Here is a 16,455-nt window from a genome sequence, read left to right on the forward strand (position 1 = left end):
CACATATACACACACACACACACACATACATATATATACACACACACACACACACACACACACACACACATACACATACACATACACACACACACACACACACACACACACACACACACACACACATATATATATATATACACACACACACACACATATACACACACACACACACACACACATACACACACACACACTCACACACACACACACACACACACACACACATACACACACACACACTCACACACACACACACACACACACACACATATATATATATATATATACACACACATACACACTCACACACACACACACATACACACACTCACACACACACACATATCTAACATGGGTTTCCGTGGATGTTCTTAGCTCCAGCAGGCCATCCATGAACACCCAGTAGTTCTCTTACCGAGCCACCGTAGTTACATGGACTTCCTGCTGATGTCATACATCCTGTATACATATGACCTGGCTCTACCGGTCATCGCCGCCGGCATGGGTAAGCCGAGGAAGATAACGTAGCAGGGTGTGTGTGGACGGGAAGTGTAAAGCTGCTGTGTGTTTCCCTGCAGACTTCATGGGGATGAAGTTTGTTGGAGAGATGTTGAGGATGTCTGGAGCTTTCTTCATCCGGAGGTCGTTCGGCGGAGACAAGCTGTACTGGGCCGTGTTCTCCGAGTACGTCAGGACCATGCTGAAGGTGTGAACGCTGTTTTATTGGTTGAAATTGGTTTGTATTATCATTCTTCTCCTCATTCATTTATTTATTTATTTTTTTATTTAGACTGGATTTGCACCAGTGGAGTTTTTCCTAGAGGGGACCAGAAGCCGGACGGCCAAGTCTTTGACTCCAAAGTTAGGTAGAAAGAATTTATGATTGTTTTTTCTTGATAATATTGAAGGATTTTCTGCCACTCACCCTGTTTCATGTGTCTTTTCCCAGGTCTATTAAATATAGTGATGGATCCGTTCCTTAAAGGGGAAGTGTTTGATGTCACCTTGGTGCCGGTCAGTATCAGCTATGAGAGGATCTTGGAGGAGTCCCTCTATGCCAGAGAACTGCTGGGTGTACCAAAGCCTAAAGAGTCCACATCGGTGAGTTCAGATGTAATATAAACTCTAATATAAGAGCATCTAAGACCCCCGAGGCGCCACCTAGTGGTTTGGAGGACAACAAACAAGCCGGGTTAAGCTGGATTGAGCACGGACGTGTGTGTGATAGCCAGATTTGAAAATAGGTCTGAACGTACCCAGCTTCAAGGCTATCTGGATTCAATCCTACTCTAGCTGGACTGACTTTCTCCAGTGTGGACGGGGCCTAAGAGACCGTTGTTGATGACCAGATTTTGAAGGCTCTTTAAGAACTTGTATGTGTGTGAAAGGATGTTTAAATAATTATTTAACACAAACACATGTTGTCTATTTTTTCTTCAGGGTCTCTTTAAAGCCAGAAAGGTCCTCAGTGAGGACTACGGCAGCATCCACGTTTACTTCGGTCAGCCTGTGTCTGTCCGAAGTTTGGCTGAGGGCAGAGTGAACCGCTGCCAGTTCAACCTCACACCACGGTAACAAACATCAAGCGTCCTCTAATACCTCTCCACACCAACAGGGGGCAGTCTCCACCCCGTCTGTCTACAGTGCATGTTTCCTCTCATCATGGTCTGACTTTTCATCTCCAGACACATCCCGCAGAGGCCCGGCGAGGAAATCAACCACTTCGTCAACGACTCGGCCTTCAGGCTGGTGCGGGCCCAGGAGGAGAACATGGTCCTGAAGCCGTGGGTCCTTCTGGCATCCCTGCTGCTCCAGAACCACCACCACGGACAGAAAGGGGGGACGGCCCTGGAGGAGCTGACGGAACAAGCCGTGTGGCTCAGGGACCTGTCCCGTCAGTGCGGAGCCTTTCTCCACTGGCCGGGTACAGAAGCACCACTGATGCAGAAGACGCCGTTTTTGTTGTTGAGCTGACGGATCCTCCTTCTCCTTTCAGAGCACGCTCCTCCCTCTGAGGTCGTTTCCTCCAGTCTTTCCCTCCATCAAGGTCTGGTGAGCATCTCTGAGGGGCGAGTCCAGCTGGCGTTGGAACAAGGTCTGTGTTCATTTTAACTTCCCTTTTAAAAACATTACGGTAATGACACGTAGCGTGTGTGCCGGGCGCTCTTCTTGTTATTACACACTGTTCAGAGCATTTATAACATAATAATAACTAATATGTTGCATCTGTCAGGAAAAACGGGTCGAATCATTAATGCAAAGGACATTTTCTGACAGATTCATTAAAATACTAAGAAAACAAAAAAAGAAAAATCTGTTCATAGTATCATGGAATTGGACTTGATACAGTGTTCAAGTTGTTTTTATCAAAGCTGATGAATAATTCACTGAAATCTGCCCTGAACACCCCTCTACCGTAACACCTTGTATAGACGTGCATCTGAAATCCTGGTAGTGTTTCAGCAATGAATCTTCATCAGCAGCAGTAATTCTATTCGCCTGCAGCAGGAGGACAGGGGGGACCAGAAGAGAAGCTCTTGAACCAGGCCGTGGTCGTGCTATCCTGCGCCTCCTACAGGAACCAGGCGCTCCACGTCTTCCTCCGCCCGGCGCTGCTCGCCTTGGCCATCGTCACCTCTTCCTCCAACAACAGACGTAAGAGGACGTCATCACACTTCCAGCTTCTATATACATGTCTGTAAATCACGTGTGTTTTTTACAGAGGAGGTCTACAACAGCTTCAGCTTCCTGAGAAACATGTTCTCCAACGAGTTCATCCTCTGTCCCGGAGCTACAGTGCAGGTAGAGCACGTTTCAGTCCGGTCAGGATGAATACTAGAGACGTGTTCATGTCCTGTTGTGATTCCAGGACTTTGAGGAGGCCTGCTACCTGCTGGTGAAGACCGGAGCTCTGCAGATCCCCCAGCAGGAGGTGCTGATCACAGAGAGAGGACACAGGACGCTGGCTTTCCTCACCAGCATCCTGGATCCCTTCTTACAAGGATACCAGGTGAGGCCATAGTGTAGCATACAAGACGGCCACTAGAGGGAGCTGTTGGCACACAGCCACAGTCTCAACAGTTGTGTGTGTCCAGGTTGTGTGCAGGTTCCTGTGTGAAGAGGCGACGGAGGCTCTGACAGACAAACAGTTTGTTCCTGCCGTCAGGAAGTTCATCATCAAACACCTGCTGACAGGTTTGTCTGGCACTAAGTCTTTGTCAGTGTTGTGCGACTGTAAATCAAGTCCCCCTGTACAACGTGAGCTGTGTGTGATCCAGGCACGCTGAGGTACGCCGAGGCGCTGTCGTCGGACCTGCAGAAGAACAGCCTGGCAGCTTTGCTGAGGCTCGGAGCTGTGCGGAGAGTAAAAGGGTACACCATCTTTATGAATCAAATTCTTAATGCATTCATATTGAACTGTCTGATAATCCAGGATAGGGATTAGGCATGGATTAAATTACAGATTACTAATCTTGTTGTTTGAGATTAAAAGGGAAAAATGTGTGGTTTCATTATGGGTTAACTTTTCTATAGTCTAAGCCCTGTCTGGTTTATTGAGAACTTGTGTTGCCACTTAACCCTTTCAGTCTGTGAGGTGACCCTCAGCTAAACAAGTCTGTAAAAACACTGTTGGCACATTTGTTTGCTTTGCATTATGCTAAAAGTGCAAAAACGACCCCGATCCTTTAAAATTGATTGATTGATTAAAAAAAAAAAAGAAAGTTAACATTACTCACATTTGAATGAATGTATTAATGGTATTTAAGATTTAGATTTATTATGTTATCTTGTTATTGTGAACAATGAGTTTGGTGTCAAAACAGAAACAGCTGTCAGAGTGAGCGGTGGAAACGTAGCGTCTCTCATGCTAACAGCTTCTTTCTCTTTCAGAGGAGCTGAGCAGGGCACTCTGAAAGTCAACAAGGTGATGGTGAACTCCCTGGAAGACACTCTGGGTAAAATTAAAAAAGAAACAAGCTGCTGCCGCCATTACTGACCTGATCTCTGGGTTCTCAGCAGGCCTTTAAAACGCCTCTCATGTTTGTGCGTTTGTCCAGGAGGAAAACTGCCCACTCAGAAAGCCGCCGCCGCTCGCCTCTAACACTCGGCGACCTCTCCAGCCAAGGAGTCAAGAAGAAGAAGACTGAGCTACGGTTTACCAGTAAGGCAGCCCCTCAGCTCAACCGCCATCTTGAGACGAGTCATTTTTTCCCCTTGATTCAGAACTGCTTCTTCTTAAAAGCCTTTTTTAACAAAAGCTTCTCAATGTGCCAGCTCCACTCCAGAGTGGCGCCCGCTCCCCATCCAGGCGTTTAATACACAGCCTTTCAGTCTGTTCCTTCATCTCCGCCATTAGCCATTAGCTTCTCTTATCACCCTTTGAGCACTTTAATCAGTGGCTTTCCGCTACACGCTGTGGACCTGCTGTGTATCTAACTACGTTCTGTGAAAGTTTGTCATAACATGTTTTAACTTTGGTCTTTGTTTCTTTTTGTCTGCGCCAGTTCTGCCCCCCTGGTTTTCCAGGTGTGCCACAGGGCCCCCCTCAGGGCTCCTGCCAACAGTCCGAGCTGCACGGGCAGCGTTTGTTTACACAGTGGAGATATAGCTACTAGTTACAACCAAAACAAATGCTATGTGTCAAAATGTTACATCAGAATCTATCAATATTGCCAAAGGAACACATTTGTCCTCAAACCTAGCATAGCTACTGAAGTGGCTTTACAGTCACCGAGTCATAATGAAACGATGCAGTCACTGAATCACACAAGTGATTGTTAAGACTCAGGATTACTTTGTTTTATCAGCATTTCCAAATTATACTAGATTAGGTTGTTTTTTAATCTCATATTGACTTTATTTATTGGCTTGCTACCTGTCTGTGCACTCCTGTTACTCCTGAACTCCACCTCAGCTGTTCTAAAACAGGCCGAGCTGCTCCGAAGGCATCAACACATCACCTCCGACTGAAAGCCCCTTAATCTGGGTTTAGATTACAGAATTATTGGCTTCGTTAATCCACCCATTCACCATACACAACATTATGCTAACGTTTGGGCCGCGTATATCATGCTATCACCAGAGGTTGCTAACAAAGGCTAATTCTGTTTCCAACAGCATGAGCCCTGGAGGCTAACATTAGCTTACACACATAATGATGCACTTCCTCTAGTGGATTATTGTATCCTCTGCAGTGTTTTATGCCAGATTAGATTAGATTAGAGCCATATGTACAAATATACAGAATGTAAAGAAGAACAAACGATAATCCAGGATATATGGATAAAGCCCGGATTAAATTACAGATTACAAATCTTGAAGGGTTTGAGATTAAAAGGGGAAAATGTGTGGTTTCATTATGGGTAACTTTTCTATAGTCTAAGCCCTGTCTGAGTGGTTATTTGTGTAGCTACGTAACCCTTTCAGTCTGTGAGGTGACCATGAGCAAAGCAGCGAGCCACATGTGGACGTCTAAACCGCAGATCAGTTTCTCACTGTGTGTGTTTCATTAACATCAGCTTTAAGTAATGGATTTCTATATTGGATTGTATTCATTTAACTAAGTCGGAGGTTTTTTAGTACTGGTGAAATATAAATAAAGTGTTTTGAAGTACAAGCTGTGTGTTGTCATAATCTTCACCTCTAGGTGTCAGACTTGCCTCTCCGTGAGCCCGCACACACACATAGCTGTATGGTTGTAGAGCTGTAGCACAATAACTAGTTTTAGCACGACTAGCATGGCTTTCTAGCATGATGGCTATGGACTCTTAGCACGGCTAGCGTGGCTGTGTACCTTTTGGCTTGTTTTGCATGATGGTTGTGTAATATTAGCATGACTAGCATGAATGTGACTGTTTATTTAAATAGCTGCAGCAAGATAATCCAATCCATCTTTATTTATAGAGCACTTTTAAAAACAAGGTCAGCCTAGTGCTGTGCACAGCCTATCAAGTGTAGAATTAATGACTAATAAAATAAAATGAAGTAAAATAAATATACATTTGATAAAACACAGAGTTAAAAGCCAGAGTTTTAAGTGATGACTTAAAAACCATAAAAGAATCCTATGAGCTATGGAGTCTAAAATGCAAGAGCTATTAAAATTACTAAGCAGCTCCTCAACTGTGCTGCCGTTTTCCTTTTCAGATTCCCAATTTTCAATAAAAGCTTGACAGAAAATCGGGGCAGAGAGTGAGCTCAGAGGGCGAGAGTGGATTTTTTGATAGGTCTATGGTCAGGAAGGAGTGGAATTTGGAACTGCGCTGTGATCTGTGACAGGAAATGGTGTTAGGGATACCTGTTCTACATCAACACAGTTTGAGATCACAAGATCCAAAATGTGAGCTTTGCTGCAGCTGGGGGATTTTACATGTTGGTTCAGATGAAAAGATTGTAGCAGTTTAATGAAGTCGGAGGCAAGTGGAGAAGAAGTAGGACAACAAACGTGAAGGTTAAAATCCCCTAAAATGATGAGCCTGTCATATTTGACCATGATGATTGATAAAAATGTGCAAATTCCTGAATGAAACCAGAAATGAAATAAAACCAGAAACTCAACACAACAACACAGTGACAGGTCGGTCACACTGTAACTGATGCTTCACAACAAGTTGTGTAACTTCTGGTGTTTTTCTTTAGAATCAGCCCTCAGGTCTCATGATCAGTGAAATATGAAGGAAGTGTCAGAACCGGTCTGACAGCTGGGTGACTCTGCACTCAGACCTGTTCTATCTACTGAAATGCGTGTCTCACTCTGCAGCCCTGCAGCCACACTAGGGGTGGGCGATCAAATATCGATAGTATCGATACCAACGTTAGGATCAGTAATTACTCGATACTAGCCTGATGAGATCGATATAATCAATTTCATACAATTTCACATGTTCCAAGTAAGAGAAAACACTAACAAAAAAACACACTATACGTGTAGAAAACATATAACTAGAAGTCAATTCCAATGTATAAATTCATGATTATGGACCAGCTTGTTTGTTATATTGCTTATTTCAGAGAGAACTGACAAAACATCAAAAACATCGCTCTAAGGATTGGACTGATTCTGGTACCAAGCAAGAGGTCTGGTCAATCTGGTTCTGACAGCTAGAGTTCTTCAGGAGCTTTCAAGAACACTTGGAACCATGTTAGAGGGTGCCAAAGTTTACTTTGACCTGTTGACCTCTGAAATCTAAAGGGCCATAACTCAGCAATACAATTGGTCAGCAATGTGGCTCTAAGTGGTCTTGAAAGCCCTTGAAGAACTCTGTCACATATGTTAGAACCAGATTTGCAGCTCCCTGTTTCAGGTCAATCCCCTGATTTGACCTGAAACTGACAAAATCCATGGAAATGCAGAATCTGGCCTCTGAGGTTTAGGGGGCTACTTGCTGTTATATGTTGTCAATAGAAGATCCAGGAACCTGCTACCAATGTATACTGAACAGAGTTCTATTACATATATGAGCGCCAACTAGATGGCACTGACCTGGACCTAACCACCTGTCTATCTCGCGATGGCCTCAGGAAAGGCAGGTGTGCCAACAGCTACACAGCCCACACATGACAGTTGTTGAACAACCAGACCAGACCAGCTTGTGGTCAGACCACAATCAGTGTCAGTAAAACATAAACTCCGATGTAAAAGAGGGTTACATGGCATTAGTAAGGAAAGCATGTCATTGTGACCATTTGCATGTAACTTAAGTTATAAGTTACTAGGTACAGCTGAGGTACTAACTGAAGCTAACCCTAACCCTACCCTAAGAAACTGCTACTGTGAGGTGCAGGAAGCGACCTGCCGCTGTGGAAACACAACTCATTTACACTAACATAAAGCAGCAGAGCACAAAGACCTCGAGCTGCAGAGGAAACAGAGGAGGAGGAAGAGGCAGATCCCCAAACATGAACCAGAGACAGAGGTCACTGACAGAGGCTTTACTGCACAACACTCATGAATATCCAGGAGAGGATTTAAAGAAGTGAAGGTTCAGACTGAATCTGCAGCATGAATTAATGGCGTCTTTCTGAGTGCAGTGATAACACATGCAGTTTGAGCAGAATGAACTGTCATCATATCACCAGCTGAAATAAATGTTGTTCTCAAATTCAAAATATATCTAATAATGTAATGATACAAGTTTATATAATGATATGTATTTCAGTATGGTTAGTATAATTATTATCACCTGTAGAAGGACCTTTACTCTTCATATTTAGGCTCCATGCAGAGAGGTGTTAGACTTTGATCAAATTATCTTCATTATGTTATTTAACCTACATGATTCATAAAGAGCCGTGGCTGTCACAAGGAGCATCGCTGACATGTGAAGTTATAACTTCATACAAGTTATACAGTTCTGCACTTTGTTTGCAGCTTGATTTACTTAACAGATGTTTATTGTGTGTTATTATTCTGCTAATCATGATCAACTGATTAAAGGCAAAAAGAAGGCAAAAAATAATCATTGTATGATCATGAAACTTCCAAAGTAAAAGTATCGGTATTGGTAAAAAAGGGTAGTGTGGAACGCAATAAGTCTTTGACCGTGTATAACCACTTATGAAGTCCTGTTTGGAAGCCAGTATAAGGAGCATGTTTAAGAACATTAAGATGGATAAGCCCTCTTTTTGTGCTCGACAGTGGCCGCACCATTTAAGTTAAGAGGAACTCAAGAGGTTGGTGCACTATTAGTCATAGTCCGGTGGACTTGTACTCGGTGCGCCCTATAATCCAGAAAATATGGTCAATCTTTCAGTCAGTCTGGTTCTGACATCACTCCGGCCACATTGCAGAGGTGGAGCTGCTCTGCTCATGATGTCACTGCTGCTGTAAAAACACAGACACAGACATAAGAAGTGCACAAAGTGTTTTGCAGTCATGTAGCATGTGATGCAAAGCTGACAGATGAAAGTCATGTCTGAAGCAGCACAGTGCATTTCCATCTGCTCAACACAACAACACAGGTCAGAGTCACACTGTAACTGATGCTTCACAACAAGTTGTGTAACTTCTGGTGTTTTTCTTTACAATCAGCCCTCAGGTCTCATGATCAGTGAAATATGAAGGAAGTGTCAGAACCGGTCTGACAGCTGGGTGACTCTGCACTCAGACCTGTTCTATCCACTGTTAACCCATTCATGTCAGTGTTGTATCAGGTGTCCTGTTTTCAAGGTAATGAAATAGATGGATGATAATATCCTGAATTTCCCTGAGGGACCTCATCCCTGCTGCACTGTGTAAGGTGTGTGATCCATGCTGCTTCTGCTCAGTGATTGATACTCACAGTGAGGTCTCATTCAGTCAGCAACCATTCTCAATAACACTGTTAGACTGTAGCAGACACACGTTGAATCATGTCTGCCCTCAGGAGCATGAAGGTGTGACAGGAATGCAGGTTACAGAGAGTCCGGCTGCGACAGCTGATACTTATATTTACTGTATTTGACTTCAGGGTTTGCAGCACATTATGTCGACCAAGTCATGTAAAGAAATCGGTCCAGACAGTGTTTAGCTTGTGTGTTTTCTTGTTGTCTGTCAGAGGCTGGGTCGTGGCTCTGCTTCAGAGAGTTGGCTGCTGACACCTGGCTCCCAGCTGAGCCAACAGTCTGTTTAAACCTGTTCAGAGTTCCTAGGAAGTCATGTGACCACAGAGGCTCCTCCTATGATGGAGTATAAACACCCTGAACACTGACTGCTCTCTGCTTCGTCACAGAAACCAACAACACAGGTAAGACTCACTCACTGTGAAGGAATGATGAGAAAATGCTTCCAACATGTTGAGTGCAGAGTTTTAATGTGGACATTAGCTGGATAGATCAGTAGGAATCAATGGCTTTTATGTTATCATGTTCTATTATAAAGGTGACATCATGAGGTCACAGGTAAAGTATAAAAATGTTTTGTGATGTTTCTTTGATGGCCACTTTAGCTTCAAGATGGGAATGGTGGCCCTGTGGCCATCTCTCCCCAGATGAAAGCTCTGAGTGTTACAAGAATGTTTTTAGCATGGCCACTCTCTTCCGTGTAGTCTAATGTGCTTTATTTCATCTTTGAACAGCACATATATGCTCTGGTATGCATAACTTATAAATAACCATGGTGGGCCATGGACAGAAATGCCAGGGCCACATTTTAGTCCCAGGTCAGCCCTGATAAAGAGAATGTAGGTTGGTTGTAACAGGATCAACTCATTGTAAACTGGTGTTTAGAATTTCAATACATCACCCTTATCAATGTGCAGCTGTGAGGAGGTTGTAGCCTGCTGAGATGTGAGTGGAGCTGGATGCTCACAAAGAGGAGAACCATGCTGCTTCTGCTCTGCTCCATCCTGTGCTGATCTGCAGTTCATTGATTGCTGAGCTCCATCTAGTGGACAGACAGTAGAAGTGAATCAGGAAATGTCTTTCAGACACTTGTTGGACCGGTTTCACCGTCACTGACGTGTTCAGACTGTGAGGCTGTGAGGAAGTGACGGCGTCCTCAGATCAGATTGTGTCAGACAGCAGGACTGAGGAGGACCAGGAGCAGCTTCTTCTCCACACAGGAAGCTGGAAAGTGTCTGTAAGTCCATCTGAACTGATCCAGCAGGTGAGAGTCCTTCCAGAGAAATCTCTCCATGTCTGATCACACTGTGCTGCATCACTGACTGATCAATCATCAGTTTGATCACCTCATTTATCTTTACTGCTGTGTAACTGAAAGATATTAATTGTTATTGAATGTCAGTTGTGTATGGAATTGTTCTTTTTTTGTGAAGTTCATTGTTTTCATTTGCTGTGACTGCTTTCAGTGTATTTTAACACATAAAACTGACAGCCAGCACCATGTTCTTACTTTGGTTTAATGTTTATCAGACCATCATTAATGGATGGACTTATGCTAGCAGACAGTAGCTAACTAGCTAACTGACAAGCCAGAGCAGCCTGAACTGTCCCTGCCCCCCCCCCTCTTCATCTATGCCACTGTCACTGTGTTGACATGTTGAAGATCTCTTTGTGCAATGACAGCCTCTTGTTGAATGTTTTCCCACTGCAAGCTAATCTGACATGGTGTCACTTCATCTCATACATACTGCTGCTGCTGATGTCCTCTGACTTTTCCAGGAAGCTGTGATGACGTCAGAGGACCTTTTGTACATTCTGCAAGATCTGAAAGATGAAGAGTTCAAAATGTTCAACTGGTTTCTGCAGCGGCCCGGCTGCCTAGAGGGCCACGCACCCATCAAAACATGCCACCTGCAAAAGGAACACAGGCTGGAAACTGTGACTGTGATGGAGCAGACATATGGAATTCCTAATGCAGTGCAGGTCACCTGGAACATTTTAGGGAAGATCCGCAGGAAGGACCTGCAGCAGAAGCTGGATGGCATCAGGAACACTAACACTGGACCTTCAACTCATACTTGCTCTCCTCTTCCTCATGCTGAAGGTGAGACTGCTGTATTCTCTGAGATCCCTACAAAGTGCCTTCAAAACAGAAGTAATAAAAGCTACACATAAGGCTACATGATGTACATACAGCATAGCACAGTACAGTACAGCAAGTGTCTACAGAATTCCAAGAGTTAAATGGTTAGGTCTTATCCACAAGGTCCTTGTGAAGCATCAAGGGCCACATTATTACTCTCTCTGGATCCCACTGGGCCGTCAGATACTGTTGGCTGCTCCTCCCTGTCAGTCATGATCTGAGATTAACAAGCAACAGAGATCGTGTTGCTTGTCGTGTTGCGAATTGTATTATTAATTCAACTGTCATATTTTGGGTTGGTCCAAAAACAATCTTAAGATTAAGAAACCCTTTATTTGTCCCACAATGGGGACAAATTCAAACTAAACTTAACATGCACCCCCCCACCCCCCATTATTTTAAAACAATTAAAATGACAGTTTGTTAGTTGTAATTGAGGAAAAAGCCTCAAGTAATCATGATACTACTTGATATTAACATCCCCCATCCCTACTGTACTACACATATTACTAATGTGGAAATGTTTTTTTGTCTTTGTACATTGTGCAAAGATGTGAAACAAAAATGTACAATGTATCTACAATTCTCATGACCGTGGAATAGGTCAGGGTAACCGCTTTCAAATACCGGGACTCGTTTTAATATAAAAATACCGTGACTTGTCAGATCGGACTCAGGGGCGAAAAAAATACAAAATCTGATCGGGACATCTCTACTCATAATAAATGTACAAAAAATATATAACCTGCACCTCATCTTTAATCAGGGTTAAAAATGCATCTGAATCATAACCAGTAATCAGAATTTTGTCCTCCTGTCCACAAAAGGTCACATACTGAATATTTTCCTGTAAGTTAAAACAATACACATTTTAGACCAGTAATTAATAAGTAAGTGATTAAGGTGGACTTTTTTGTGCTTCTTTACCTGGCCACCATTTTGTCTGTGTTGGTGCATAATAATGTATTATCTGTTTGTGTCATTAGGGACAAAAATGTCCACTTCTAAAAAACTGATTTTTCTGCATAAATCTCTTAAACAACTTCAGCCCTGCTAAAAACTAAAATACATTAAATCATTTTGAGGAATTTACAGAACTTACAGAAGAAAAAAGATCTTAGTGAAGATCGGTCAGAATGATCTGGTGAACAACCTCAAAGTCAGAACTGTTCATAGATGAGAATGTCTCTTCACAGAGTGACACGTGTGTAACACAGTCTGCTGTTTCTTCAGAGATCCTCACTGGCTGTCAGCAAAAAATGAAGTCTAACCTGAGGAAGAAGTTCCAGTGTTTGTTTGAGGGGATCGCTAAAGCAGGAAAAAAAACCTTTCTGAACCAGATCTACACAGAGCTCTACATCACAGAGGGAGGGACTGCAGAGGTCAATGAGGAACATGAGGTCAGACAGATTGAAGCAGCATCCAGGAAAGCACACAGACCAGAAACAAGCATCAGACCAGAAGGCATCTTTAAAGGCTCACCTGGAAGACAGGAACCAATCAGAACAGTGATGACACAGGGAGTGGCTGGCATCGGGAAAACAGTCCTAACACAGAAGTTCACTCTGGACTGGGCTGAAGACAAAGCCAACCAGGACATCCAGTTCACATTTCCATTCACTTTCAGAGAGCTGAATGTGCTGAGAGAGAGAAAGTTCAGCTTGGTGGAGCTTGTTCATCACTTCTTCACTGAAACCAAAGAAGCAGGAATCTGCAGCTTTCAGCACCTCCAGGTGGTCTTCATCTTTGACGGTCTGGATGAGTGTCGACTTCCTCTGGACTTCCACAACACTGAGACCCTGACTGATGTCACAGAGTCCACCTCAGTGGATGTGCTGCTGACAAACCTCATCAGGGGGAAGCTGCTTCCCTCTGCTCGCCTCTGGATCACCACACGACCTGCAGCAGCCAATCAGATCCCTCCTGACTGTGTGGACGTGGTGACAGAGGTCAGAGGGTTCACTGACCCACAGAAGGAGGAGTACTTCAGGAAGAGGTTCAGAGAGGAGAAGCAGGCCAGCAGGATCATCTCCCACATCAAGACATCACGAAGCCTCCACATCATGTGCCACATCCCAGTCTTCTGCTGGATCACTGCTACAGTTCTGGACGTGGTGTTGAAAACCAGAGAGGGAGCAGAGCTGCCCAAGACCCTGACTGAGATGTACATCCACTTCCTGGTGGTTCAGACCAAAGTGAAGAAGATCAAGTATGATGGAGGAGCCGAGACAGATCCACAGTGGAGTCCAGAGAGCAGGGAGATGATCCAGTCTCTGGGAAAACTGGCTTTTGATCAGCTGCAGAAAGGAAACCTGATCTTCTATGAATCAGACCTGACAGAGTGTGGCATCGATACCGAAGCAGCCTCAGTGTACTCAGGAGTGTTCACACAAATCTTTAAAGAGGAGAGTGGCCTGTACCAGGACAGGGTGTTCTGCTTCATCCATCTGAGTGTTCAGGAGTTTCTGGCTGCTCTTCATGTCCATCTGACCTTCACCAGCTCTGCTGTCAACCTGCTGGAACAACAACAAACAACATCTGTGGAGTCTGAAGTCTTTAGAGACAAACCTGAACTAAAACATCTCCACCAGAGTGCTGTGGACAAGTCCTTACAGAGTCCAAATGGACACCTGGACTTGTTCCTCCGCTTCCTCCTGGGTCTTTCACTGGAGACCAATCAGACTCTTCTACGGGGCCTGCTTACGCAGACAGGAAGTAGCTCACAGACCAATCAGAAAACAGTCCAGTACATCAAGGAGAAGATCAGTGAGAATGTGTCTGCAGAGAGAAGCATCAATCTGTTCCACTGTCTGAATGAACTGAATGATCGTTCTCTAGTGGAGGAGATCCAACAGGCCCTGAGATCAGGACGTCTCTCCACAGATAAACTGTCTCCTGCTCAGTGGTCAGCTCTGGTCTTCATCTTACTGTCATCAGAAGAAGATCTGGAGGTGTTTGACCTGAAGAAATACTCTGCTTCAGAGAAGGCTCTTCTGAGGCTGCTGCCAGTGGTCAAAGCCTCCAACAAAGTTCTGTAGGTGGATTTATGAACCATTTCAAACACGGTTGATTTTTATATGAACAATAAAACACTGACTTTCATTATTGTTTTTTTTCTCAGACTGAGCAGCTGTAACCTCTCAGAGAGAAGCTGTGAAGCTCTGTCCTCAGTCCTCAGCTCCCAGTCCTCTAGTCTGAGAGAGCTGGATCTGGATAATAACGACCTGCAGGATTCAGGAGTGAAGCTTCTTTGTGCTGGACTGGAGACTCCAGACTGTGGTCTGAAATCACTGAGGTCAGGTTCTGGTTGTTGATCATTTAAATGCATACCTTAACATTATGTTTGAAGCTTTTCTACATGCAGTTAATGTGTTGACATGTGGAGGCTTTCAGATTGACACTAATGTGCACTGAATTCTGCACAAGTAAAAAGATCTTTATTGTCATTATTCACAACAAATTTCCATTCATTCATCAATAACAACTAATTTGCATTTCTTTCAGTCTGAGCAGCTGTAACCTCTCAGAGAGAAGCTGTGAAGCTCTGTCCTCAGTCCTCAGCTCCCAGTCCTCTAGTCTGAGAGAGCTGGACCTGGATAATAATGACCTGCAGGATTCAGGAGTGAAGCTTCTTTGTGCTGGACTGGAGAGTGCTGACTGTGGTCTGGAATCACTGAGGTCAGGATCTGGTTGTTGATCATTTAAATGCATACCTTAACATTATGTTTGAAGCTTTTCTACATGCAGTTCATGTGTTGACATGTGGAGGCTTTCAGATTGACACTAATGTGCACTGAATTCTACACAAGTAAAAAGATCTTTATTGTCATTATTCACAACAAATTTCCATTCATTCATCAATAACAGCTAATTTGCATTTCTTTCAGTCTGAGCAGCTGTAACCTCTCAGAGAGAAGCTGTGAAGCTCTGTCCTCAGTCCTCAGCTCCCAGTCCTCTAGTCTGAGAGAGCTGGATCTGGATAATAATGACCTGCAGGATTCAGGAGTGAAGCTTCTTTGTGCTGGACTGGAGAGTGCTGACTGTGGTCTGGAATCACTGAGGTCAGGATCTGGTTGTTGATCATTTAAATGCATACCTTAACATTATGTTTGAAGCTTTTCTACATGCAGTTCATGTGTTGACATGTGGAGGCTTTCAGATTGACACTAATGTGCACTGAATTCTACACAAGTAAAAAGATCTTTATTGTCATTATTCACAACAAATTTCCATTCATTCATCAATAACAGCTAATTTGCATTTCTTTCAGTCTGAGCAGCTGTAACCTCTCAGAGAGAAGCTGTGAAGCTCTGTCCTCAGTCCTCAGCTCCCAGTCCTCTAGTCTGAGAGAGCTGGATCTGAATAATAATGACCTGCAGGATTCAGGAGTGAAGCAGCTGTCTCGTGGACTGAAGAGTCCAGACTGCAGACTGGAGACTCTCAGGTCAGGATCCAGCTTGTTGATCATCAGTTAAATTCTGCTTCATGTTCATGTTGAAGATCTGTTGGATTTTCCTTCTTTCTTCTTGAGTTCATGACATGTTTTGTTCCTCCAGTCTGTCAGGTTGTCTGATCACACAGGAGGGCTGTGCTTCTCTGGCCTCGGCTCTGACCTCCAACCCCTCCTATCTGAGAGAGCTGGACCTGAGCTACAATCATCCAGGAGACTCAGGAGTGGAGCTGCTGTCTGCTTTACTCAACAGTCCAGATTGTAGTCTGAAGACTCTCAGGTACACAGAGACCACAGAGCATGAGTCCTCCTCAGCCTGTCAGTTTAGCTCATATATCCACAGCTGTTGATGGATGGACTGAAACTGCAGAGAAGAAATAATCACTGATCCCTGATGTTCATCTTCCTCCATCATTAAGTGTCCATCATGTTAACTTCACTTTTCTTTCTACACGTTCTTCATGTCAAAATACATACAGACTGATTTTCAGTCACACTTAGTGCAGATCAAATACACAATGATGCCCTACTTATTAAT

The 16,455-nt window shown here is 43.8% G+C and overlaps 1 protein-coding gene across 3 annotated transcripts in view; it reads left to right on the top strand.

Annotated features, from left to right (window-relative positions):
• LOC114429779 (dihydroxyacetone phosphate acyltransferase-like) overlaps window positions 1–5,569 on the top strand; it is an 8,674-nt gene extending 3,105 nt beyond the window's left edge. The window contains exons 4-18 of one of the 3 annotated variants that reach the window (XR_003669926.1): window positions 379–508; window positions 582–709; window positions 794–869; window positions 953–1,104; window positions 1,444–1,574; window positions 1,689–1,927; window positions 2,000–2,098; window positions 2,509–2,658; window positions 2,726–2,805; window positions 2,873–3,013; window positions 3,099–3,198; window positions 3,282–3,375; window positions 3,895–3,959; window positions 4,062–4,165; window positions 4,509–5,569. Coding sequence is in view for 2 of the 3 variants with exons in the window: in XM_028398421.1 (XP_028254222.1) it covers window positions 379–508; window positions 582–709; window positions 794–869; window positions 953–1,104; window positions 1,444–1,574; window positions 1,689–1,927; window positions 2,000–2,098; window positions 2,509–2,658; window positions 2,726–2,805; window positions 2,873–3,013; window positions 3,099–3,198; window positions 3,282–3,375; window positions 3,895–3,959; window positions 4,062–4,105 (1,629 nt within the window). In the remaining variant the exon portion in view is untranslated. Of the gene's footprint in view, window positions 1–378; window positions 509–581; window positions 710–793; window positions 870–952; window positions 1,105–1,443; window positions 1,575–1,688; window positions 1,928–1,999; window positions 2,099–2,508; window positions 2,659–2,725; window positions 2,806–2,872; window positions 3,014–3,098; window positions 3,199–3,281; window positions 3,376–3,894; window positions 3,960–4,061 lie in introns of all 3 variants that reach the window. The other 2 variants (XM_028398421.1, XM_028398422.1) reach the window with 2 other exon arrangements.
• Window positions 5,570–16,455: the final 10,886 nt, after the last annotated feature.

This window comes from Parambassis ranga, unplaced genomic scaffold (assembly GCF_900634625.1).
Source record: "Parambassis ranga unplaced genomic scaffold, fParRan2.1 scaffold_21_arrow_ctg1, whole genome shotgun sequence".
In the NCBI taxonomy this organism is placed as follows: Eukaryota; Metazoa; Chordata; class Actinopteri; family Ambassidae; genus Parambassis; species Parambassis ranga.